Here is a 25,206-nt window from a genome sequence, read left to right as displayed (position 1 = left end):
GCACAATCAATGCCATCTTGTTGGCTGGGATGAGTATGTGTGGGGATTGTAATGTGTATGTGTGGCTGCAGCTTGTCAGCCTCCCGAGTGGCAATCACGGACCCGGCGAATCCTGCATCGTTTTCCATTGGAATCGATTGTGTTCCACGTGATGCTGGTGCAAGACCCTTAACAGTAGCAGAATCGGTGCAGGTGTGGCGCCAGTTTTGCTGTCGTGAAAGTCCACAAATTTTGCGTTGGCGTCAACACTTAGTCTGAGGAACGGAGAACCCAGCCGCATATATCTGAAATTAGCAGGAATACCGAGGAAAATGGAGGTAAAATCCTGAGAGCTTTGGCATACTGTGGTTTAGTTCCAGGAGAAGTGAAGGAACATTCAAGATCATGTAAAGTACAGGGGAACTCTTGGGTGGAAATAACAGTAGAGTGCTCCCACTGTATTCATGAATGTTTGTTTAGACTTCCGGGTGCGGCTATGCAGAGCTAAGTCGCATGTTCGGCGGCTCCTGCTTGGAACGGACCTTTGGGCTCTTTACAGGGCCCCCAAAGGCATTTTTTCGACATTTCCCGGTGTGGGAAGAAGACTGCAACATTCCCCCGACAGTGTCCCCCAGGAATGGTATGTCTCTTGGTTACCAGACCCGGCAGAAACAGTAAAAGATTTGGCTGGAGTAGCAGGAATAGACAAGAGCCTCTTCCAGCATGCAGGCGGGGGAAGGGCAGGCTTAAAGACTTCAAGCTGACTTGAGGGCCTTTATTAAAGGTGAATTCTAGCAGCTGAGGGAAAACTGAGAAAAGATCTCACCAAGGCCATTGAAGAAGCGGGGACGAGGCTTCCGGTGGCAGCCATCGAGGAGTAGGTCGCGCCTTCGGCAGCTCCTGTCTGGAACGGACTCTCAGACCTTTTTCAGGAGTTTCCACAGATGTTTTGGGGCAGATTGGTGAAGCGAACACTGCCAAAAGGATTCCCTCTCGAGACTTCCGGTTGCGGCTATGCGGAGCTAAGTCGCACATTCGGCGGCTCCCGCAACAATGGACTTTTGGGCTCTTTTCAGGGCCCCCAAACGGCACTTTTTCGACGTTTCCCGGCGTGGGAAGGAGTTAATAATAGTTCCCCGTCAGTATATGGCTTTAACTAGGAGCGGGGTGACAAAAAAGGTAGTGATGGACCCGAAGAAGGGAGGGAAGAAGGACAAAATGGCGGCGGGCGGAGACCAGGCAGCATGGAGGCAGTGGGTGGAGGAGCAACAAGAGGGTATCCAGCGCTGCCTCAGAGAGGTTAAAACAGACCTGCTAGAGCCGATGAAGGCTTCTATTGATAAGGTGCTGGAGACACAGACGGCCCAGGGGGTGGCGATCCGAGAGGCTTGACAAAAGATCTCTGACAATGGGGACGAGATCTTAGGCCTGACGGTAAAGGTGGAGGCGCACGAGGCACTCCACAAGAAATGGCAGGAACGATTCGAGGAGATGGAGAATCGGTCGAGGCGGAAGAATCTGCGGATTCTGGGCCGCCCGGAGGGGCTGGAGGGGCCGGTCACGGGGGCCTATTTGGTCACCATGTTGAACTTGCTGATGAGAGCGGGGTCCTTCCAGGGGCCCCTGGAGCTGGAAGGAGCCCATAGAGTGTTGGCGAGGAGGCCCAAGGCTAACGAGCCTCCGCGGTCGGTCCTGGTGCGGTTCCATCGGTTCGTCGATCGGGAGTGTATGCTCAGGTGGGCCAAGAAGGAGAGGAGCAGCAGGTGGGAGAACGCAGAGGTTTGAATATACCAGGATGGAGTGTGGAGGTGGTGAAGAGGAGGGCCGGGTACAATCGAGTGAAGGCGGTGCTGCACAGGAAGGGGGTGAAGTTTGGCATGTTGCAGCCGGCGCAACTGTGGGTTACCTACAAGGACCGGCACCATTATTTTGAGTCTCCGGAGGAGGCGTGGGCCTTTGTTCAGGCCGAGAAGCTGGACACAGACTTGAGGGTCGGGATGGGCGATTGGGGACTGCGGTGGATATGTTATGCCTAATTTTTCTTCGGGGGTGGGGGGGGGGGGGGGGGTGGGGTGGGGGGGGGGCCTTTGCATTGTTTTGGGTTTCTTTTTCTCTGTGTTTTTCTCTTTCGGGTTGGGGAGTGTTGGGCACTGTTTTGGTTGGTGGCGGGGCCTGGTAGGTGGAGAGCGCGGGCTTTTTTCCCGTGCCGAAGACTGGGGGGGCGGGGCCGGGGCGGCGAAGCGAGGATTCTTTCCCGTGCTTAGAACGGAGGGGGCAGGGTGAGAGCCTGTGGATGGGGAGCGGGAGAGGAGGGTGTGCCACACAATGGGAGGAGTCGAAGGGGAGGCGGGAGTGGCCGGGGTCAGCAGGAGTCAGCTGACTTGCGGAAGTGCAATGGGGGGAGTAAACCAGCTAGGATGGGTCCTAGGTGGGGGGGTGGGGGCAGTGGGGGGGAGGGAGAATCGAGTTGCTGCTGCTAAGGTCAAGGAGGAGCTGGAGTGAGTGGGGGGGGGGGTCGAGACGGGGGTATGCCGCTGTGGGGAACGGGCCGGGTGTGGGGTGCGGGCACGTGGCTGGCCGAGTAGGGGTCATGGCAAGTCGGCGGGGAAGGGGGCGGGTAGCCCCCTGATCCGGCTGATAACCTGGAATGTAAGGGGACTGAATGGGCCGGTTAAGCGGGCCCGCGTGTTCGCGCACCTGAAGAGGCTCAAGGTGGATGTGGTTATGCTCCAGGAGACACACCTGAAGGTGGCAGACCAGGTAAGACTGAGGAAGAGGTGGGTAGGTCAGGTGTTTCACTCGGGGCTAGATGCCAAAAATCGAGGGGTGGCGATCTTGGTGGGAAAGAAGGTGTCATTCGAGGCGTCGAGCATTGTGGCAGATAATGGCGGTAGGTACATAATGGTAAGTAGTAAGTTGCAGGGAGAGAGAGTGGTACTGGTCAATGTGTATGCTCCGAACTGGGACGATGCGGGTTTTATGCGGCGTATGTTGGGTCGGATCCCAGACTTGGAAGTGGGGGGCCTGATAATGGGGGAAGACTTTAACACGGTGTTGGATCCGGCACTGGATCGCTCCAGGTCTAGGACGGGTAGGAAGCCGGCGGCGGCTAGAGTGCTGAGGGGATTTATGGACCAAATGGGAGGGGTGGACCCTTGGAGATTTGCAAGGCCGGGGGCTAGGGAATTTTCATTCTTCTCACATGCCCATTAGGCTTATTCTCGAATTGACTTTTTCATTTTGAGTAGGGCGCTGATAGAGAGAGTAGAGGATACCGAGTATTCGGCAATAGCCATTTCGGACCACGCCCCGCATTGGGTGGACGTGGAGATGGGGGAGGAGAGGGACCAGCGCCCGCTGTGGCGCTTGAAGGTGGGGCTGTTGGCGGATGAGGAGGTGAGCGAGCGGGTCCGAGGAAGTATAGAGAGGTACTTGGAGACCAACGACAACGGGGAAGTCCGAGTGGGGATGGTATGGGAGGCACTGAAGGCGGTGGTGAGGGGAGAGCTGATCTCCATTTGGGCCCACAAGGAGCGGAGGGAGCGGGGGGGAGAGGGGGAGGCTGGTGGGGGAGATGGTGAGGGTAGACAGGAGGTATGCGGAAGAGCCTGGGGAAGGATTGTTGAGGAAGAGGCGCAGCCTCCAGGCCAAATTCGGTGCAGTGGAGGAAGGCCCAGGGGGCGGTCTACGAGTATGGGGAAAAGGCAAGCCGGATGCTGGCGCATCAGCTTCGGAAGCGGGACGCAGCTAGGGAGATCGGGGGAGTTAAGGACAGGGGAGGGAGCGTGGTGCGGAGTGGGGTTGGCATCAATAGGGTCTTCAGGGACTTCTACGAGGAATTGTACCGATCCGAGCCCCCACGGGAGGAGGGAGGGATGGGTCGTTTCCTGGACCAATTGAGGTTTCCAAAGGTGGAAGAGGGACTGCTGGTGGGACTGGGGGCCCCGATTGGGCTGGAGGAGCTGATCAAAGGGATAGGAAGCATGCAGGTGGGGAAGGCACCGGGGCCGGACGGTTTCCCGGTCGAGTTCTATTAAAAATATATGGACCTGTTGGGCCCGCTGTTAGTTAGGACCTTTAATGAGGCAAGAGGGGGGGGCTTTACCCCCGACAATGTCCCGGGCACTGATCTCCTTGATCCTGAAGCGGGACAAGAATCCCCTGCAATGTGGGTCTTACAGACCGATTTCCTTGCTAAATGTAGATGCCAAGGTGCTGGCGAAGGTCTTAGCCACGAGGATTGAGGATTGTGTGCCGCAGATCATCCATGAAGACCAGACGGGGTTTGTGAAGGGGAGACAGTTGAACGTGAATGTGCGGAGGCTTTTGAACGTTATCATGATGCAGGCGAGGGAGGGTGAGGCGGAGATAGTGGTGGCGATGGACGCTGAGAAATCCTTCGATAGGGTAGAGTGGGGGTACCTGTGGGAGGTGCTGAAGAGTTTCGGGTTTGGGGAGGGGTTTGGCAGGTGGGTTAGGCTGTTGTATGAGGTCCCGATGGTGAGTGTGGTCACAGACAGGAGGAGGTCCAAGTACTTCCGGTTGCACCGAGGGACGAGGCAGGGGTGTCCCCTGTCCCCCCTGTTCTTCGCACTGGCGATTGAACTCCTGGCTATGGCACTGAGAGAGTCGAGGAGCTGGAGGGGGTTGGTGTGGGGTGGGGAGGAGCATAGGGTGTCGCTTTATGCGGACAACCTGCTGCTGTATGTGGCGGACCCGGTGGGAGGAATGCCAGAGGTAATGAGGATCCTTAGGGAATTCGGGGACTTTTCGGGGTACAAGCTCAATATGGGGAAGAGCGAGCTGTTTGTAGTTCAGCTAGGAGACCAGGAGAGGGGGACTGGCGAGCTCCCACTAAAAAGGTGGAGAGGAGCTTCAGATATTTGGGGGTCCAGGTGGCCAGGTACTACTGGGCCGCCAATGTGACGATGGTGCGCAAGTGGGTGATGGAGGGGGAGGGGGCTGCATGGAAGAGGCTGGAGACGGTGTCCTGCGTGGGTACGAGTCTGGGAGCGCTGGCAACGGCGCCGCTGCCGCTCCCTCCAAGGAGGTATACCACGAGCCCGGTGGTGGTGGCGGCCCTCAAAATTTGGGGGCAATGGAGGCGGCATAGGGGGGATGTTGGGGCCTCGGCGTGGACCCTATTACAGGGGAACCACTGGTTTGCCCCAGGAAGAACAGGTGGAGGGTTTTCGGGGTGGCACAGGGCAGGGATACGAAAGCTGGGGGACCTGTTTGTGGACGGGAAGTTCGCGAGCTTGGGTGAGCTGGAGAAGTACGGGCTCCCCCCAGGGAACACCTTCAAGTACTTACAGGTAAGGGCGTTTGCCAGATGGCAGGTGGTGGAATTCCCACGGCTACGGCCACACACAGTACAGGACAGGGTGTCTCGGGGGGGTGGGTGGGAGTGGGGAAGATCTCGGAAACTTACCAGGCGATGCAGGAGGAGGAGGAGGCCTCGGTGGTGGAGTTGAAAGGTAAGTGGGAGGGCACACATGACCGGGACAAGGATGAGCCGGTTCTTTGGGGGTGAGGACAGGTGTGTTAGGTGCTCAGGGAGCCCAGCAAACCACACCCATATGTTCTGGGCATGCCCAGCGCTGGAGGAATTTTGGAAGGGCGTAGCGAGGACGGTGTCGAGGGTGGTAGGACCCAGGGTCAAGCTGGGCTGGGGGCTCGCAATATTTGGGATTGCAGGGGAGCCGGGAGTGCAGGAGGCGAAAGAGTCGGAATTCTGGCCTTTGCGTCCCTGGTAGCCCGGCGAAGGATTCTCCTTCAGTGGAAAGATGCGAGGCCCCCAAGCGTGGAATCCTGGATCAGCGATATGGCAGGGTTCATTAAATTGGAGAGGGTGAAATTCGCCTTGAGAGGGTCGGTACAAGGGTTCTTTAGGCGGTGGCAACCGTTCTTAGACTTTCTGGCAGAACGATAGACATTGGTCAATGGCAGCAGCGGGGGGGGGGGGTTTACTTTATTTTTGTTTATGTTATTTACATCGGAGGGTCTGAGGGGGTGTATACACCTGTTGTGTTAAGTCGGGGTGTTAATGTTAATTTATTATTTATGTGCAGGGGGGGAGGGGTTTGGGGGGTTGCTTTTTTTTTTAAGATTGTGTTTTGTACTTAACCCTGTTGGGTTCTTGTTTCTTTCTCATTTCGTTATTGATATTTTATGAAAACCTTTAATAAAAATTATTTTTTTTAAAAATGAATGTTTGTTTAACTTTAGTACAGTAATTGTTATTTGTTTAAAACGTGAAACCTTGCGGAGTAATTATTTCAGCTAATAACCGAGAGTTCAAATTTCTTTCTAAAGTTACTGGTCTCCATCGAGATCACAACTGTATATATGTTTCTGGATTTACATTTTGTTCTAATATAGACATCCTTAAGGTGACCACATCACTTTTTTTTTTCATTTTTGAGTCCAAGTATAAACAATAGAGACAGTGGTGAGACAGGTCAGCAAATCAGAGATATAGGGCAGGGATTTTCAGCCATTCCCAATGTCCCATCCCGCCAACGGCAAGCTCGCACCACAGATTCCCTGACGTAGAGGGTACAAACACCAGGAAACCCTGTCAACAGCAGTTAGATGGGAAGATTCTGCCTCCGGCCCACAGCGGGCCATCTCCACTGCCGCGGTGTAATGAGGGGCAGAAAATCCTGCCCAAAGAATAACTGACTCCACCAACAGTCTGGCACATTTCAACTGCTTTTAATAGTATTGAAGCTGCTGATTAATGGCATGCATACCCACTTGATTCATAAATCACGTTCAATGCAAGCAGCTCTTGGAAAATTCGGTGCTGTAAACAGTCCCGCCATATTTAGATGTTTAACTGACTCAAAGCCAGCAATTTTGATAATTTTAGAATAATTTCCAGTGGACATACAATATTCTTTCCATCCAATTCTATTATAAATTTTCTTTCCATCCAATTCTATTATAGAGTACTCAGTTGAAAGAGGCATTCTTGGGAATGTTTTACACATCTGTTCAAACCCAGGCCAGTTTCTCGGTATTCCAGCAATGCCGGTCCCTCACCTCCCCTGTCCTTCCACCAAAGGTGAGACACATCGCTGAAAACCACGGCAGCTGTAAAGAAGGCCAAGTGTTCAGGAACTTTGGGAGTAGATATCTTGTCAGCTACTTGTGCAGGACTAACACTAACCACCATCAACTTATACAGAGAGGGGCCTTGTTTATTTTTTGTTGCTTCATTCACCCCCCCCCCCAAACCTTCTCCTTCTCTCATCTGGTTGAGGGATTATTTCATGGACTTCATGGAAAGTCTATATGTATCCATGGCGGGACCATTTGGTGTAAACCTATACTTGGCATCGTCCCCATCTCCAACAAAGCCACGTTTAGCTCATTTGTGATTGCGAACAAGGGTTTCCTCCTGCCGCCTATTGCGCACAGTTGCTTCTTCTGAGAACGGCGACTGCTACATTGGCAGATAATCTAGCTATCCTGTGTGAGCAGTAGCCTTTTATGGATTGGGTAGCACTTCAATCGTGACTAACTGTTCCCATTTCCTGTATAGGCAGAAGAATTTCCTGTGTTCATGTTTGTTTTGCTGAGAGCACAATGGTGCTTCTGCTGAGCAAGGTGGTGAGAAATGAAAGAGATGTAACAACTTATTTCCAATAAGAAGGGCAAACCTTGCAAGATTTCCAACTTTAATATAACCTGGTTGATATGACCACATTTAGATGTACTAATGATTTTAGTTGGATTTCTGATTGGGTATGCCTTCAGTGGTGTAATCAACAGGAAGCATGAATGGAAACCAGTTATGACAGATCTCTTCGCATGCAGCAGTGCACTCACTTCCCCAGTTCATTTTTGAATGGCACAGGAAGCATCTGCCATTTTCACAGTTGCAATATTAAATGAATCCCCATTGACATCATTTAGATATCTGTTCAGTTTCCTGCAGTTTACTTTGGAATGCAATTGAGTTGTAAACTCAAAGATATAAAATTCCTCTCCTAAGATGTAACATTTTGATGTGCTTGCTGTTCTACAATAACATGTATTATACCATGCAATGCGTCATTCTGAAACGATAGAGAGCCTTGCACGTTTATCCAGCACCCTTCATGAGCTTGGGACTTCTCAATGGTATTTTATAGTCAATGCTACTTTTGAAGTGTAGTCACTGTTCTATTGTAGGAAACACAGCAACCAACTTGTGCACAAGGTTCCATAAATAGCGGAGTGCTAATGGACAAAAATCTCTTTTGGAGTGTCGTCAAAGGACAATTATTAGCCAGGACCATGGGGAGAGTTCTCCTGTTCTCCTGAAGTAGTGCCATGGGATCTTTTGTGTCCATCTGAGAGCATAGACAAGGCTTTAGTTAATATCTCCTCTGCAAGTTGATCACTCTGATGGTGAGTTGTTCCCTCAGTACTGCCCAAGATTTTGTGCTCAAGTCCTTAGTGTGGGACTTGAACCAATAGCCTCCTGACTCTGGGGCTAGCGAATTGAAGTGATCCAGGGCTATTGCACACTTCTGCTCCAAAATAAAAAGGATGATTGGTGCTTTTAGGAATAGCCATGTCTCTTGGTCAGTTGGAAGCTAATTGTTCTTTAATAGGTCTTTGCGCCAAGTAGCGGTTAGACTAGATTTCTTCAGGCATTGTAACAGGATCATAAATAGAGTTTGCTCTCGATGAAGAGGTTTATTTTTATCAAAGTGACATATTGATTGATGGATATATTAATGGAAATATTTGATATGTGTTCAATTGGTTACTTCTGTAGTTCTGTTGAAGGGTCATTTGGACTCAAAAGTATTTTTGTGGAAGATATTTTTATTTGTTTTTTAACATTTTATACATAAAACAATGCAAAACAACAAGAATAACAGAATCACCCCCTCCACTCTACCAACCAACACCCAGTAGCTCCCCCCCCCCTTTTCCCTCAGCAGCTGACGGTAACCAACTCTTTAAAGCGAAGAATAAACAGACTCCATCTCTTGTGGAACGCCTCAATCGTCCCCCTCTAGGTAAACTTAACCTTTTCCAAATACAGGAACTCCATCAGGTCCCTGTCATAATTTACATCATTACATTATGGTGCAATCACATACACACACTGATGGACATGCAGTAGGACCAACCAGCATACATAACACCGCAGCCAATCACCAGTGAGAGCGCAAGCACTATAAAGACAGGGGACAGGAGAGTTCCCGCTCATTCTAGCAGCAGCCAGCTCAGAGCACAGAGCTCACAGCCTGCATCACAGACATTCACCATGTGCTGAGTGCCTCACCATAGCTAGTGATAGGAAAGGGCCCACAGTTAAGCTGGTATTGCTTATACCCACGTTTACAGTATGTTAGCATAGTTGAACAGTTAATAAAATAGCGTTACACCACTTCCAGCATTGTTGGCTTGTTTGTGAACCAGAACACCCAACACGACAGTCCCCAAGCCATACCGAGGCACTGAGCGGAGAGGCTGACCTCCACCCCAGCAGGACCCGCCTGCGAGCAATCAGCGAGTGGGCCTTCTTGCCAAGGATCTAATCAGGGCAGAGGTGGGAAGGCAGCAGGGCTCCCACCTGTCATACTGCTGCTCGATTTAATGTCCCTCCACCACCAAACTCGCCACAGGAGAGGGCATTAAATTCCGTCCAAGGCCTTTTTGATTTCCTGAAAGACCAAACATCTGTCTGTCTCAGCATAAAGATGAAGCAGCCACAACCCTTTGGAGTAGAGAATTCCAGAGATTCACAACCATATAAGTAAAGAAATTACTCCTCATTTCAGTCCTAAATGATCGGCGTGCCCTTGTGTTCTAGATTCTGCGAACGTATGCTGGCTGATCTTGCATTGTATTGTTAAATGCAGTTGTAATGCTTTGTGTTGTACCATCCTGGGTTAGGGTGCAGCACGGGAGCAGGTGGGATGGGAGTAATTACAGAACTGTAAAATGAAAACCACTGCACCTCTCGTGAAGAAGATATTTTTATTAATGCCAAGGATATGACAATGGTAATGCCGGTTGTTTAGATTAAATCTGAAGGAATGCGACTCTAAGTTTGCAAAAGTTTAATTTTTGTCACCAGGGAGTCATTAGATTTTTTCTTAGACTGGAATGGACAAGGTTGAACTGTTTCTGTTGTAGCTAGTAGGTATCAATCATGTAAATACAGTTAGTTCACACCGTTCCATCTGTTTCAATGCCAAGGCTCTCAGTGGGATATTATTATAATGAAGCTTTTGGAGAAGGGGGACAATTCAAACCACGTTTTCCTGATTTCCATGTTGACAGTTGCTGTATAATTAGCCCTTATTAACAGTGAATGCTGATAGCTTCACCGTTATTTTTACTGTAAGATATGGGCCATTTTCCTTACTGTGTGCCTTGCCCTGCCCTTCTATATCAGTAACCAGACAGATAGCAAACAGATCCTCTTTCGGTCGAGCTCAGTTACAGTGGCCTTGACTAACAGCCACAAATGTCATTTGGGCAGTGCTTTAATAAAATATGCATAGCTGCAGTAATGAAACGTAAGGGACCACACTATTAACAGGTTTTCTTATAAGGAACAGAGATGCACATGGTTTTATAGGCCAACCATTCAACATCATTTTACATGCACCAAGATTGCAATATGAGGCAAGTGCCTCATTAACAAGTTTGTTTTTACTGTCAATGAATCTAGGGCAGGTCGATTGCACAGACCCTCAATGCCACATATTCATCATATAATTCAATGCCTTGGCAACAGGCATAAATAAGGATGTATTGCACTTGCGGTTTATTCTTTTATTCCTTCTTGTGATGATATATCTTCTGCAAAGACAACCAAATCTTACGTGTAGTAATCTTACAAGTAGGTGCGATGAGGAAATGTTTTTTCTCCACTTCATAAAACCACAGCTAGTAGTAGTGTGGTAAACCACTGTTACTATATTATATATATTGTGGTAAACCACTTACTGTATTGTATATATTGATTGTTGTCTCTGCTGGCTCCGCCTGTGGCTCCTCCCCTCAGGCTCTGTATAAAGGTGGCTGACCTCTGGCCCTACCCCAGTTCGGGATCAGTTACAAGCAGGTTCTCGTTTAGCTTATTAAAGCCACAGTTTCGTTCCACAACTCGTCTTTGTTATAATTGATGGCATATCAAGTAGGACGCATGAGAAAACTAGCCTACCTGGCAAGATATTCTAGTGTTTTATGCTACTGTATATGAAAGAATGAGTAAGCGAGGAGATAAAAAGGTGAAAACCAAAGGATAACCCTAACCGAGATCTCTCACTTCCTCTTGCATCTACATTCAGAATCTCCAAGCGTTCCTCCTTGAACTGTCCAGATGTTGTGCATTAAGTGAATCACCACCTGTCACGTGTATTCCCTTCTGCAAATACAGGAGAGGGCCATATGCTACAAGCACTGTGAGAAGAATATACTGTTGGGCCGATAAAGCGTACTTGCAAATCTTTTTTCTTTATAAATTTAGTAGACCCAATTCATTTTGTCTAATTAAGGGGCGATTTAGCGTGGCCAATCCACCTACCCTGCACATCTTTGGGTTGTGTGGGCGAAACCCACGCAAACACGGGGAGAATGTGCAAACTCCACACGGGCAGTGACCCAGAGCCGGGATCGAACCTGGGACCTCGGCGCCGTGAGGCAGCAATGCTAACCACTGTGCCACCGTGCTGCCCCAAACTTGCAAATCTTGCAAGTGGCTAACACAGGAACAAATGAGGTGGTTACCTGTAGCTGTGTGATTGGCAAATCTGACTATAGCAATTGTGAAAACAATTCCTACTCTTGGCCAAAAGATAGGTTTTCAATGTTGTGCTAAACCAGACAAATATAGTTTTTAAAATTTGGTTCTGCTGCCCTTGAATTTGTAATTGGGGAAAAAACTACCTTTCTCACAGTCACTTGATCACTGAAAAATGAACTTTTTATAGCAGAAATGTCCTTCCATAAATTTTGATTGATGTGGGTTGAATGGAAAGTTTAAGTGCTGTAGCTTTGCAATTGGCAGCCAATGCTTTTTCCTCTCTGTTTTCTTGGATTGGTCATTTAGCTTTAAATTACAAATAAAATTGGATATTTGTTTGTGTTTGGAAGTCGGCAGGGATCAGATTCCTAACTTGATAGCTGCTAGAAGTATGTGTGTGGGTCGTTATAATCAAGCACTCGTCCCAACAAGGAAAGATGTATTCATTTATTTTATCCCAGGCATTTTTTTCTATGTCACCTCTCCTTCCAGATTAAATAAATGGTTCACATCATTAATGTTGGGCTTATGTGAGTTAACCAGTTCTTTCCCCCAAAAAGTTAATTTTGATTTGGTTCTGTGTCCTACCACATGGTGCCCAGTGTTGTCAGCGCTGTCTCTTGGTGTTTCATTGTATGTTTCTTGCTGTCAGGATAACTCATTTAGTTGATGTGTATAACCTAGGATTACCTGGTTTGTAGTAGAGCTCTGTACTGGGAAGGTCCAGCTAATTGAAGCAAATTTCAGGAAAGGAGCAAAACTCAAGCTGAGAATTTATGCCAACCTAATGTGTTGAAAGACGTCTAAAAATGCGGATGGCGGGATTCTCTGTTTGGGAGACTAAGTGCCAACGCCGGAACTGAACGGTGGGTGTTCCACTGTGCCGAAGGCGGCACGGTCCCGGTGTAATTCAGGACATACTAATGGGCCAGCACTCACGCCACATGGAACTAGTGCAATCCCAACTCACGTCGGCGTTGAATTCGCTGTGGTGGGGATTGACACTGGAGAGCCTGACAAGCTGGAGCTGCATATAAGCACTCCACTCTCCACACACTCAGATGTCATCATCCTCTCATCCGTGGACTAGACCTCTGATGCTGCCGACTGAGGCCAACACCCTGTGGCGCAGCTGGTGGGACCCGTTCCCCGTGACACACTTTCCTCTGCATCGTGCCCCTGACCTCACCGGTGCCTGTCACCGGGGGGTCTCCTGCCTCGCCACCCGTCCCTGCCAGGGTTATGCGCCATGGCCCCTGTCATGTGCCCTCCTGTGGGATCTCCTGTGGATGTTATCCTTGGGTGGCTGCATACTACCCCACCAGCAGGGGGCACAGCGGATGAGGCTGGGCAAGGCGGGTGGACACTGTCATAATATACACATCACACAGGTATATGATGGTGCACAGACATGCAGTGATTGACACACAGGATGACCAGTGAACACACAGAACACAGCAGCCAATCACCAGACAGGACATGACCACTATAAAGCAAGAGGGCACTAGTTTTCCCGCTCTTTTGGGATCCAGCCTCTGAGACAGTCAGAGCCCGTGAGCAGCAACTAGAACATACACCGTGTGGTAGTAAGGTAGTCTGGTCAGGTTAGCCTCAGGTCTCCAGTCAAGTCAGCATAGTGTCAACCCACAGTTAAAGTATGTATGATAGTTAAGAGTTCAATAAAATCGAGTTGCATTTCTTCAAGTATAGGAAGCCTGTCTCTCTCACTGCTGCAGTAAACGCAGTCCTCGCAAACCCGGCGTACCCAACACATCAGACACCTGTTGGAACCGTAGTGTGCCATGGGTCCTCTGTGCGATACATGTTGTGATTACTAGTCTGGGGGCAGGATGGATGGGAGCAGGGGTGCAGTGGGCAGGCAGGGCTTGGTGATGGCTGGTGTTTCTGCACGATGAGCTGGCTGATGGCGCCACTAGTGGAGCATCCGCCCTGGGGGGCGAGCAGTGTGCAAGGAAGGGTGGCAAAGATCATGGTGCCTGCATCCGCAATTCTGGGTACGTTCTGCATACCCGACCCCCCACCCCTCACTCCCCCTGTAGTGGGGCAGCACCTCGGATAGGTGCACTGAGGGGTGCCGGCACCAGTTTGCCATTGGCTGAGCTGGGTATGCACATTACATTGATGGGTCGGCTGGGGTCTGGGGGTTCATTGGGATGGGGGTGGCCGGGGATGGGGGGGGGGTTCAAGGGCAGCCATAAGGCCGGTGGAGCTCTGCATATTTAGGGATCATAGTGGGCAGTCAGTGGACAGCGCAACCAAATGGCTGCTTTGTAGGCCATGGCAATGGCTGTCAGTGCTTGGCCACTCCGATCCTGGGGCATACCCATGGCCCATCTCCTGGTTGCTCCCCAGCTACTCCCCCCGGCCCTGGCAGACACTCCCCAGCCAGCGGCACGACTGTCAGCCCACAGTTGCGCATTTGGAACCTTGGCTTACCTCCTCTCTCTCCCTCTACAGCCGCAGCGCCTGGTTCCCATTGTTAAATATCACAAGTGAACCGCCCTGGTGTCATGTCAGCCTGCTGGATCATCGCAGGGGGCCGGAGAATACCGGGCCGGGCTGTTAATGATATGCTAATGGCCGTTACTGTACAATTTGCATGCCCACACCGACGTGGGGCGTGGAATGCATTCACGCTATTATCGAAGCACTAGAGCATGGCATTCTGTTGGGTGCCCGACGCCAACCTTGATTTTTGGCTGATGCGCGATTCTCCGCTCGATCGCGAATTGCAATTCTGGCGATGCTGGAAGGTGTATCCTGCCCAGAGAGTTTCAGTGAGAGTCATTTTTGTTTTGTGATTACTTTTCCCATTGTTTTTATTATTATGATCTTTTTTAGATCATATTATGCCACTGAAGTGCTTTGGGATTTGGTTCAACATGAAAGGCACTTTATATACTATATTTAAATGTAGGTTGTTGGTTTTTACCACCTAGAAGAACCTAGAAGAGCAGCAGATACCTGGAAACACCACCACCTGGAGGTTCCTCTCCAAGTCACTCACCACCCTGACTTGGAAATATATCGCTGTTCCTTTGCTGTTGCTGGGGCAAAATCCTGGAACTCCCTTCCTAACAGCACTGTGGGTGTACCTACCCCTCGAGGACTGCACAGTCAAGAAGGCAACTCACCACCACCCTCTGAAGAGCAACTATGGATGGGCAATAAATGCTGGCCTAACCAGCCTCGCTCACATCCTGTAAATCTTTTTTTTTTAAATGAAGCATGATGGTGACTGAAAATGATTTTTCTTGGGCTCTCTCCTCATTGTTCTTCATTTTAATGTTAGTTCTTTGCGACTTGTTCATTGCATGAAAGATGTCAGTGAACTATGTGTTCAATGTTACTTTAAGCGATCGGCATTGTTAATTAAGTTTTTTTTGTAAATGATATTTCAGCTAATCAAGCAGGTGTGAGAAACAATGAGGCATGTGTGACACTTTGGAGTATGGTAGATCGTACAATGAGAAGCAAGATTGTACCTTTGATGTCACACCTTCCATGTCCTTGAGACATTCAAAGTGCTTCACAACAACTGATCACTTTTGAAGTGCAGACTCTGGTGTGTGTATAATAACACCGCAATTAATTTACACACAGCAAGGTCCCATAAACACCAACGGTTTATAGAAATGAACAGTTAATTTTTTTTCAGTTGTGTTGATTAAGTGATAAATGTTGACTATCCTCCATTGTCGGTGTTGTCAGGTATATGATACCTATTTTTGGCAGAGACAAAATTTCTCCTGGTTGAACATTGGGTAGGCTGTTCTCAGCTCCGTCACCAGCTCCAAGGGCTGGACATTCATGGAGTCGGGGAGGTTCCATTGGGTGTAAAAATGGCGGCTGGGTCCCAATCTCCAATTTTCACCAGTTCCATTTCAGCTTTCGGGATGGTTTGGTTAGGATCCTGAGCCCACACCCGTCAGCCTCAACCTGTCTGACTCCATTGTGGGGTAGGCCATGTCCAAGTCCTCAGCACTCTTTATGGAGTGTTGTGGAAGAAGTTGATATTACTTATTGCTCTGGTACATCACCAATAGTTACTCTGCTTGGAAAGGCTTAGAGAGTAGAATCATTCAAACATCAATGCATTTGTGACCGGGTGAATTATATAACTTTAGTTTGTTGGCATTTGAAATCTGTTGTATATTTCACTGCCTGGAATCTGTACTTTGCCAGTAGAAAGAGGCAATCAGTACATTGCGGAGTTTGCCAGCTGTACTTTGAAAATATGTGGCTGTGCCAGTTTACAAGAGAAAGCTTCAATTGACTTGAGTTCCTTTACTTTCCTTGACAGTGAATATTAAAAGCCATTAGTAAGCTTGTTGTAATGTGCATGTTAATAAAACTATTACTGGATCAACATAAGATTACGTGCCAAAAGTCAAAGAGTACAAATTCCTGACCTTGTTCACTTGACTGACCTCTTTCACATAGCAGAATCCACTGATAGTTTGTTTTTCTTCCTGAACAGATTTTCAACATAGAGACGTTGACTTGAAGACACAGTGAAAATGTCGGGCTCCACCAGGGAAAATGGGTCTTTTGTACGACGCAGAAACCCTCAACTTCGCTACACCCTGAGTCCTGAAAACTTGCAAAGCCTGGCTTCTCAGAGCGCCAGGTCGGAGGGCTTGAATTTCCACAGAGCAAACAGTGACACAGATTTGGTGACTTCGGACAGTCGCTCCAGTCTGACGGCCAGCATGTATGAATACACCCTTGGACAAGCACAGAATCAGATTATCTACTGGGATATTAAAGAAGAGGTGGACCCCACAGACTGGATTGGACTCTACCACATAGGTAAACAAAAGTTTTAGCATTTGTATCTTCCTTTCACAGATCATTTAGAAAATTGTCACATGGAACTGGAAAGCTTGGGATTTATTCAATCTTTACAGTCTCTCATGAATTTCTGGCTGTTTAAGAATTTATTTAACAATATGCAAAATCTGGTGACAGAACATGCTGGGGCTCTGACAAGCTGCATCATAGAGGGAATGCTTGCAAGCATAGTCCCAACTATGCTGCCATAGAGATGACGTTAGACACTTCATTACAGGGAAGGAAGGAAAGGAAATTAGATGATCAGCCATCCAAACTACCTGGAAATTCCCACCCAAAGTCAGAGAATCATAGAATACCTACAGTGCAGAAGGAGGCCATTCAGCCCATCAAGTGTACAGGACCATCTGAAAGAGCACCCTACCCAGGCCGACACCCCCGCGCCATCCCCGTAACCACACCTAGCCGTTAGACATTAAGGGGCAATTTAGCATTGCCATTCCACCTAACCTGTACATCTTTGATTGGTCCCTCAATTTTTCCACTCTGCTCACGATTATTTGCGGGAACCCGGAAAATCTCAGCCTATACATCCCCACGACCAATAAATAGGGGTGAATTTGTGATGGAGTTGGAGCAGGATTCTAGGAGGATTATTAAAAAAGGAGATGAATTTTAAAAACCTGAAGCGAAATATGAATCTAGCTCGCCAACTTAAAACAAAACTGTTCAAAACGTTTAATATTTCTGCAAAAACCTTAATAGACCTAAAAACATTAATAGGTCTATCTGAGTGTGTTTGTAAAACCTTCAAATATACCCAAATAAGGAAGGTACACCTTCTACCGACACCTCTGGGTTCATTGATGCTGCTGTATTTAATTATTTTTTGTCCATTAAGAAAATAATGTTTCTCCGCGTGCTTAGTAAGATTAATAATTGAGTGACTGAGCCATATTACTGAAGGAGGTCCCAGAGTGTGGCACTCCCAATTAAGCCTGTGTGACTGGGTTAGGGAGGTTGATGCATCTGATTTATATCCAGAGATTTGTGCTGGAAGTACGCATATGTGGACATCTTTGGTAAGGAAAACATTAGGCTCAGTTGTGATGCTCCAGCAGTTCTGACACTCAATGTGGAAAATCACACTTAAATAATATCAACTTGGGTGAGATAGCACAGACTATATACTGTGCAGCACCATCAAATTAAGAGAGCAGAGAGAAAAAATTGGTAACAAAAAAGAAACATTTTCTGCCCCACCCTTTTAGGATCCGAATTCCATATGACAAGAACATAACTTATAGCACCCTTAACGTAATAACATCTCTAAACCGACTTCATAGGTGCATTATAAAACAAAATAAGACACTGAGCCATATAAGGAGATATTGGGCTGGAATCTCCCGCCCCGCCTGCTGCAAGAACACAATGGGCCAGCCACGTACAATGGAGAACTCCATTTACCTCGGGCGCGATTCTCCGGTCGCTGGGGGGACGCGGCCGGAGAATCCCGCCCATTATGTCAGATGACCAAAGGTTTAGCCAGAGAGAGAGGTTTTAAGGAGTGTCTTAAAAGAAGAAAATAAGTTAGAGAGGTTGAGAGGTGCAGGCAGGGAATATAGAGTTTAGGGCTCAGGGAGCTGAAGGCATGGCCATCAATGTTGGAGTGAAATAGAGGAGCACAGATATCTTGCTATTTGTAGGCTTGGAGGAAGTTACAGAGTTTGGGAGGGGTGGACCTTGAAGTGATTTGAAAACAAGGATGAGATTTTAAAAATTAAGACATTGCTTGACCTGGAGCCGCTGTAAGACAGCGAGCACAGTGATAGATGAACAAGACTTGGTGCAAGACTGAAGATAGCGGAGATTTGGATGACCTAAAGTTCACAGTGGGTGGGAGACCAGCCGAAGTGCATTGGAATAGGCAAGCCCAGAGGTAACAGAGGCAAGAATGAGGGTTTCAGCAGCAGATGAGCTGAGACGGGGCTGAAGTTGGACAATATTTCAAGAGGTGAAAATACGTGGCCTCAGTGATGGTGGAAATATGTGATTGGAAGCTGCAAACAGACAGGTTTAGTCTCAGACTGTTGCCCAGGAGAGGGATGGAGTCGGTAGCTAGCTTTAGAGTGGGAACTGAAAACAATGGCTTCGGTCTTCCCACTATTTAATTAGAGGAAATTTCAGCTATCCAGCAGTGGATTCGAGGTGACAATTTAAAAGCAGTTAAGAGAGATGGTGGTGAGGTAGAGCTGGATGTCGCAGGGTCGATGTGATAACTGTGCTTTCAGATAAAGTCACTGAGAGGCAGCATGTACCTGAGAAATAGGAAGGGGCCTTGGATGGATTCTTGGGAGATGCCAGAGTTAATGGTAGGGCGGGGGTAACAATAAGCAGAGCCATTGCAAGTCATACTCTGGCTATTAGATAAGAATGGAACCAGGTGAGAACAGGCCCACCCAGTAGAGGAGGATGGTGTGTCAAAGACTGTGGACAGGTCAAGAAGAATGAGGAGTGATTGTTCACCTTTGTCACAGTCATATAGGATACATTGAGATAAAATACCATTCGTGTGTTCTTTTCCTAAGTCTTTTTCAAAAATGTTGTGTTAAAAACTGAAAGGAGTTATGCAAAGCCGTTATGAGATGACTGACCCTGTGTGATTCTGTGGCATACCCCCAGATTTGAGCCAAACTAACTTATGGCCGTTGCTTTGTTTATACTACCGACTCTATTGCGCAATATAATTGCAACACTAACTGAATGTAGGCACTGTACTCATTAATGATTTATTTGGTTTGACCAAAGCTTAGTTTGGGATGTTAACTGTGAGCTTTCTCACAATTGAGTGCCTTTGTATTCACGCGCAGTTAAAAGTATTTTTTTCAGCTTCTCTCTGTTTCCCATTTTTTTCTTTCACCTCCATGATTTTTCCTTCCACGTTTTTTCCATCTTCGTCCCTTCCTCTCCCCTCCCCCCTTCCCTCTCCTTCCTTTCCCTCCCCTTCCTCCTTTCCCTTCCTCTGCCTTGCCATTTCCTTCCTCTCTCACCTCTGTTCTACTCCTTCTCCTCACTGCTTCCTCTCCCTTGCTCCTCCCCTTTCTTTTCCCTCTCCCCACCTTTTCCCTTCCTCTACCTTTTCCATGCCTTTCTCTCGTCCATCCTCTTCCTCCCCTCTTTTCAGATTAATACATTTTGTACACTGTGGCCGGCCATACTAATGCCATGATATGTAAATAAGGGTATTAGGTCGTAGCCATTTTTTCACACCACAGAACGGATTCTCCGGTCGCCCCGCTGCGTGTTTGTTGGCGCTGCGCATTTCGCTGGTGGCGGGTTTCTCTACTCCCGTTGCATATCAATGGGATTTTCCATCAAAGCCATCCCACGTCGCCGGGAAACCTGCGGGTGGGGCGGCGTTGCCATTGGGGGAAGAGAATCCCAGCAGCTGGAGAATTCCAGCCACATGGATCATGGTGTTAGAAGTGTGCAGCCGGGATTGAATGGATTTTGATAGCTGTATGAGAGCCAGAAGTGGTGAAAAGTGGCAGAGATGTTAGTCTGAAAATTTGTACAGGACATCAACAGCTGGGTGAGTCATTATGGCTTTGAATATTCCAGCACCTGTTGCTCTGGAAATTAAGGGAGATTTGAGAGGGAATTGGCAATTCTTCCAGTATCAATAGCAGAACTATGAGATTGCCACAGAGTTAAACAAAAAGACCTGAACAAATAAAACAGCAACTCTATTAACAGTGATGAGGAAGGAGTGCCACATGCTGTATAGCACCCTAGACCTCAATGAAGAACAGTAAATCAAGACGTGGGAAATTCTGGAGGCCTTTGAGACCCATTTTGATGTATTTGTATTTAACACTAGAGTTCAGGTTGAGAAGGAGAATATTGATCAGTATTTGACTCACTCTCACATCTCCACCCAGCCAGTCAGGATTTTTTCTCACTCAAGGGACCAATGAGAAAAATTCAGAAATATAACATTTGGCACAACAATGAAATGAATATCAAAAACGTTGAGGTGTTAAAAAAACAAATAGTTTCTGTGTAAATGCAAAGCAGTGTCTGTGTGTGGGTGCTCACTCACTCACTCAACCTTATCCACTGGGAGCGGATGCGTGAGTATGTGTTGGTGTGGGATGGAGAATTCGGAGTTTGTGAGTAAGGCACACAGTCTCATACACACACGCACTGCCACCCCCCTACAGACACCCCCCTACGGGTAGCATGGTGGTTAGCACAATTGCTTCACAGCTTCAGGATCCCAGGTTCGATTCCCGGCTTATGTCACTGTCTGTGTGGGGTCTGCACGTTCTCCCCATGTGTGCGTGGGTTTCCTCCGGGTGCTCCGGTTTCCTCCCACAGTCCAAAGATGTGCAGGTTAGGTGTATTTGCCATGCTAAATTGCCCTTTGTGTCCAAAATTGCCCTTAGTGTTGGATGGGGTTAATGGGTTATGGGGAGAGGGTGGAGGTGTGGGCTTGGGTAGGGTGCTCTTTCAAAGAGCTGGTGCAGACTCGATGGGCCGAATGGCCTCCTTCTGCACTGTAAATTCTATGATGACATTCACAGTGCTCACCCGACACACAAAAACACACACACACGGCCCCCTTCCACACACACTGCCACCCACATCGCCCCCCACAAACACTGTCACCACTTGCACTCAGACAGCGCTCGCTTGCTCACTCAGTCATGTACTGAGGTGCTAACTTGCTCATGCACTGAGGTGGCCACTTACTCAGGCACTGAGGCATTCACTCACGCACTCGCTCCCAAAAGCATGGGTAAATCAGCCTGCCATTGAATGATCAGACTTGCAACATTTTTTGAAATTACTTCCATGAAGTCTTCAATGGTTGCACCCAACACCATTGCGGGCCACATCAAAGAGTGTTGATCTAGCTGAATTGTGAGTTTGGGAAACTGGAGGATGATATTTTTAGAAATAGGATTATCTTAAGAACATGATATCATGCCATGAGAGCACACTTCCTGAGAGGAGAAACTCTCAAGAAAGCTGCTGTCATATGCAGAACTCTGAGGTGGCTAAATATCAGCAGCAGAGTATTAATGGGAGAACCAATGAGGCTGTTCAAGTCTTCCATTCACAAGTTGATGAAGAAAAGAAAGGATAATTTACAGAAAGACCAGCAGAAAGATCAAAGTGAGAGTACAGAATGCAAATGCTGTGGCGGATACCACACAAAAAAACATGAAACATGTGGGGAAAACAGTGCTCAACTGCAAGAAGCTGAATCACTTGGCACGCAAGTATTTTGTTGGAAAGAAGAAAAGCAAGCCTGTAAAGATTGCTGGAGCGATGTTGGACAATGATTCTGATCACTCCACACCCTGGAGCAGATTGCCATCATCAGGTCTCTAGGTAAAAATGGATTATGACTGTAGGAGTGATGACTGCAGAAGGAGAGGATCTAGTGAATGTGAAGGGTCAGATAGATACTGGTGCTACGTGAAACGTCATGATGTTCACGGGCTTGCGTGAAGTTGCTCAAGCTGGTGTCATGAAAATAAAACCGGTGAAGGTGAGGCTCTATGATGGAATGATGTTCGCCCTCCATGGACAAACTAAGCTGAGAGTACAGTGTAATGGGAGGAAAAAGATCTTCTGTCTTGGATGGTGGACCTAAAGTAAAATTACCTCAGCTGAAACAAGTCAAAGGTTTGGTAACCTTTAAAGTATCAGAAGAAATTTTCAGTGTTTCATATGACACTAAACCATTGATTGCTGAACAGATCCTGATGGACAAGCTTCTTTATCAGAGCTAGGAAACTACACGAGATGCATATCATCAAATGCTACAGGAAATTGTGATGAAAGGATGGCTTGAAACCATCAAGGACACATAGAAGCACTGAATTGTTATAGCGCAGAAGGAGCCATTTGGCCCATCATGTCTGCACAGGCTCTCCAAACATGCTTATGACTTAGCGCCATTCTCCTTCCTTTATCCCGTATCCTTACACGTTGTTTCTATTCAAGTAATCATCTGTTGCCTTCCTGAATGCCACGGTTGAATCTGCCTCTACACAGGACGATTTCGGACTATTTTAGACTGCACCGGGGGATGAGACAGGGATGCCCCCTCTCCCCACTGCTGTTTGCGCTGGTGATAGAGCCGCTGGCAATTGCTCTGAGGGCCTCAAGGGGCTGGAAGGGGTTGGTCCGGGGGTGGAGCAAAGAGTCTCGCTGTATGCGGATGACCTACGATGTATGTCTCAGACCCAATGGAGGGGATGGAAGAAATGATGGGAATCCTAGGAGAATTTGGCCGGTTTTCGGGGTATCAGCTCAATATGGGGAAGAGCGAGATGTTTGTGGTCCAGGCGAGAGGTCAGGAGAGGCAACTGGGGGAACTGCTGTTCAGAGTAGTAAGGGACAGTTTCAGGAACCTGAGTATCAAAGTGGCGAGGAATTGGGACAGGCTACATAAATTGAACTTGGCCCGGTTGGTGGATCAGATGAAGGAGGATTTCCGGAGATGGGATGCGCTCCCAGTGTCTCTGGCGGGCAGAGTAAAAATGACGGTCCTCCCGAGATTCCTATTCATCTTCCAATGCCTCCCCATCTTCATCCCGCGGTCCTTTTTTAAGCGGATCAATAAGATTATCGTGGGCTTTGTGTGGGGGGGCAGGTCCCCGCGAGTGAAGAGGGCAATGCTCGAGCGGAGTTGGGGGGATGGTGGGCTGGCGCCGCCGAATTTCAGCAATTACTACTGGGCGGCTAACATAGCCATGGTGAGGAGGTGGCTGGTGGTGGTGTGTGTGGGGGGGGGGGGGGGGGGGGGGGAAGCCGGCGTGGGTGCGCATGGAGGCGGCTTCTTGTAAGGGCACAAGTCTGGGGGCGTTGGTAATGGCGCCTCTGCCGTTCCTGCCGGTGCGGTACTCCATCAGTCTAGTGGTGGTGGTGGCCCTGAGAGTTTGGGGGCAGTGGAGGAGACATGTGGGAGCAGAGCGTTTGTGTGGTCTCTCATCTGCGATAACCACCGGTTTGCCCCGGGGAAGATGGACGGGGGGTTCCGAATTTGGCGGAGAGCGGGGATTGAGAGGATGGGAGACATGTTCTTGGAAGGTAGCTTCCCGAGTATGAGGGCGCTGGAGGAGAAGTTTACACTGGCGGGGGGAAATGAATTCCGATATTTACAGGTACGGGACTTTTTGCGGAAGCAGGTACCAACCTTCCCACTCCTGCCGCTAAGGGGGATTCAGGATAGAGTGGTTTCTAGCGGATGGACAGGAGAGGGGAGCGTCTCGGACATATATAAAGAGCTTATGGGTTCGGAGGAGTCGCAGACCGAGGAGCTGAAGCAAAAGTGGGAGGAGGAGCTGAGGGGAGAGATAGAGGAGGGCCTCTGGGCAGATGCGTTGGGTAGAGTCAACGCGACCGCAATGTGTGCCAGGCTCAGCCTGATTCAATTTGAGGTTGTTCACCGGGCTCACATGACAGTGGCCTGGATGAGCAGATTCTTTGGGAGGAGGACAGGTGTGCGAAGTGTGCGGGAGGGCCAGCGAATCATGTCCATATGTTCTGGGCATGTCCAAGGCTGAGGAGGTTTTGGCAGGGGTTTGCCGACGCCATTTCCACAGTATTAAATACAAGGGTGGCAATGAGTCCAGAGGTGGCGATTTTTGGGGTATCGCAGGATCCGGGAATCCAGGAGGAGAAAGAGGCGGACATTCTGGCTTTTGCTTCCCTGGTAGCCCGGAGGCGCATATTACTAGAATGGAGGAGCGGAGACCTGGCTTTCGGACATGGCTGGCTTCCTCTGCCTGGAGAAAATTAAGTTCGCCATGAGAGGGTCTCTGTTAGGGTTCGCCTGGAGGTGGCAACCATTCATAGCCTTCCTCGCAGAGAATTAATCGTCAGCAGAAGGGGGGGGGGGGTGGCGGGGGGAGAGTGGGTTAGGTTAGCGTAGTTTAGGGGGGTAAGCAATGGTAGGACCTGTGGGAGAGGGAGGCGGTATTTGAACTATGTTTATATTTTTCTTGTTATGTACATTGTTGATTCTGTTGCTGATACAATGCCAAAGAAATACCTCAATAAAATGTTTATTAGAAAAAAAGAATCTGCCTCCACCACACTTCCAGGTAGGAACCCATTCCAGATTCGAAACACTCGTTTCTCACATCACATTTGTTTCCTTTGCAAATCATTTAAAATGTGTGCCCTCTCGTTCTTGATCCTTTTACGAGCAGGAAGTTTCTTCCTGTCTACTCTGTCCTGCACCCTCATGTTTTTGAACATCTCTGGCAAATCTCCTCTTAGTCTTATCTCCAAGGAGGACAGTCCCAACCTCTCCAATCTATCCTCCTAACTGAAGTTTCTCATCTTGGGCGGCATGGTGGCACAGTGGGTAGCACTGCTACCTCACAGCACCAGGGACCCGGGTTCAATTCCAGCCTTGGTTGACTGTGGAGTTTGCACTTTCTCCCCGTGTCTGCGTGAGTTTCCTTCTGGTGCTCTGGCTTCCTCTCTCAGTCCAAAGATGTGCAGGTTAGGTGGGGTTATGGGGATAGGGCAGGGGAGTAGGTCTAGGAAGGGTTCTATGATCCCTTGAACCATTCTTGTAAACCTCTTCTGCACTCTCTCCAATGCGTTCACATCCTTCCTAT

At 48.5% G+C, this 25,206-nt stretch overlaps 1 protein-coding gene across 1 annotated transcript in view; it reads left to right on the top strand.

Annotated features, from left to right (window-relative positions):
* LOC140392897 (E3 ubiquitin-protein ligase HECW2-like) overlaps positions 1-25,206 on the top strand; it is a 595,816-nt gene that overhangs the window by 169,516 nt on the left and 401,094 nt on the right. Inside the window, 1 exon segment of the mRNA XM_072478670.1 lies at positions 16,245-16,576. Coding sequence (XP_072334771.1) covers positions 16,285-16,576 — 292 coding nt within the window. The 5' untranslated portion in view covers positions 16,245-16,284.

This window comes from Scyliorhinus torazame, chromosome 2 (assembly GCF_047496885.1).
Source record: "Scyliorhinus torazame isolate Kashiwa2021f chromosome 2, sScyTor2.1, whole genome shotgun sequence".
NCBI lineage: Eukaryota > Metazoa > Chordata > Chondrichthyes > Carcharhiniformes > Scyliorhinidae > Scyliorhinus > Scyliorhinus torazame.
Note: the sequence above shows the minus strand (reverse complement) of the source record. Positions and strands in the feature narration are given on the sequence as shown.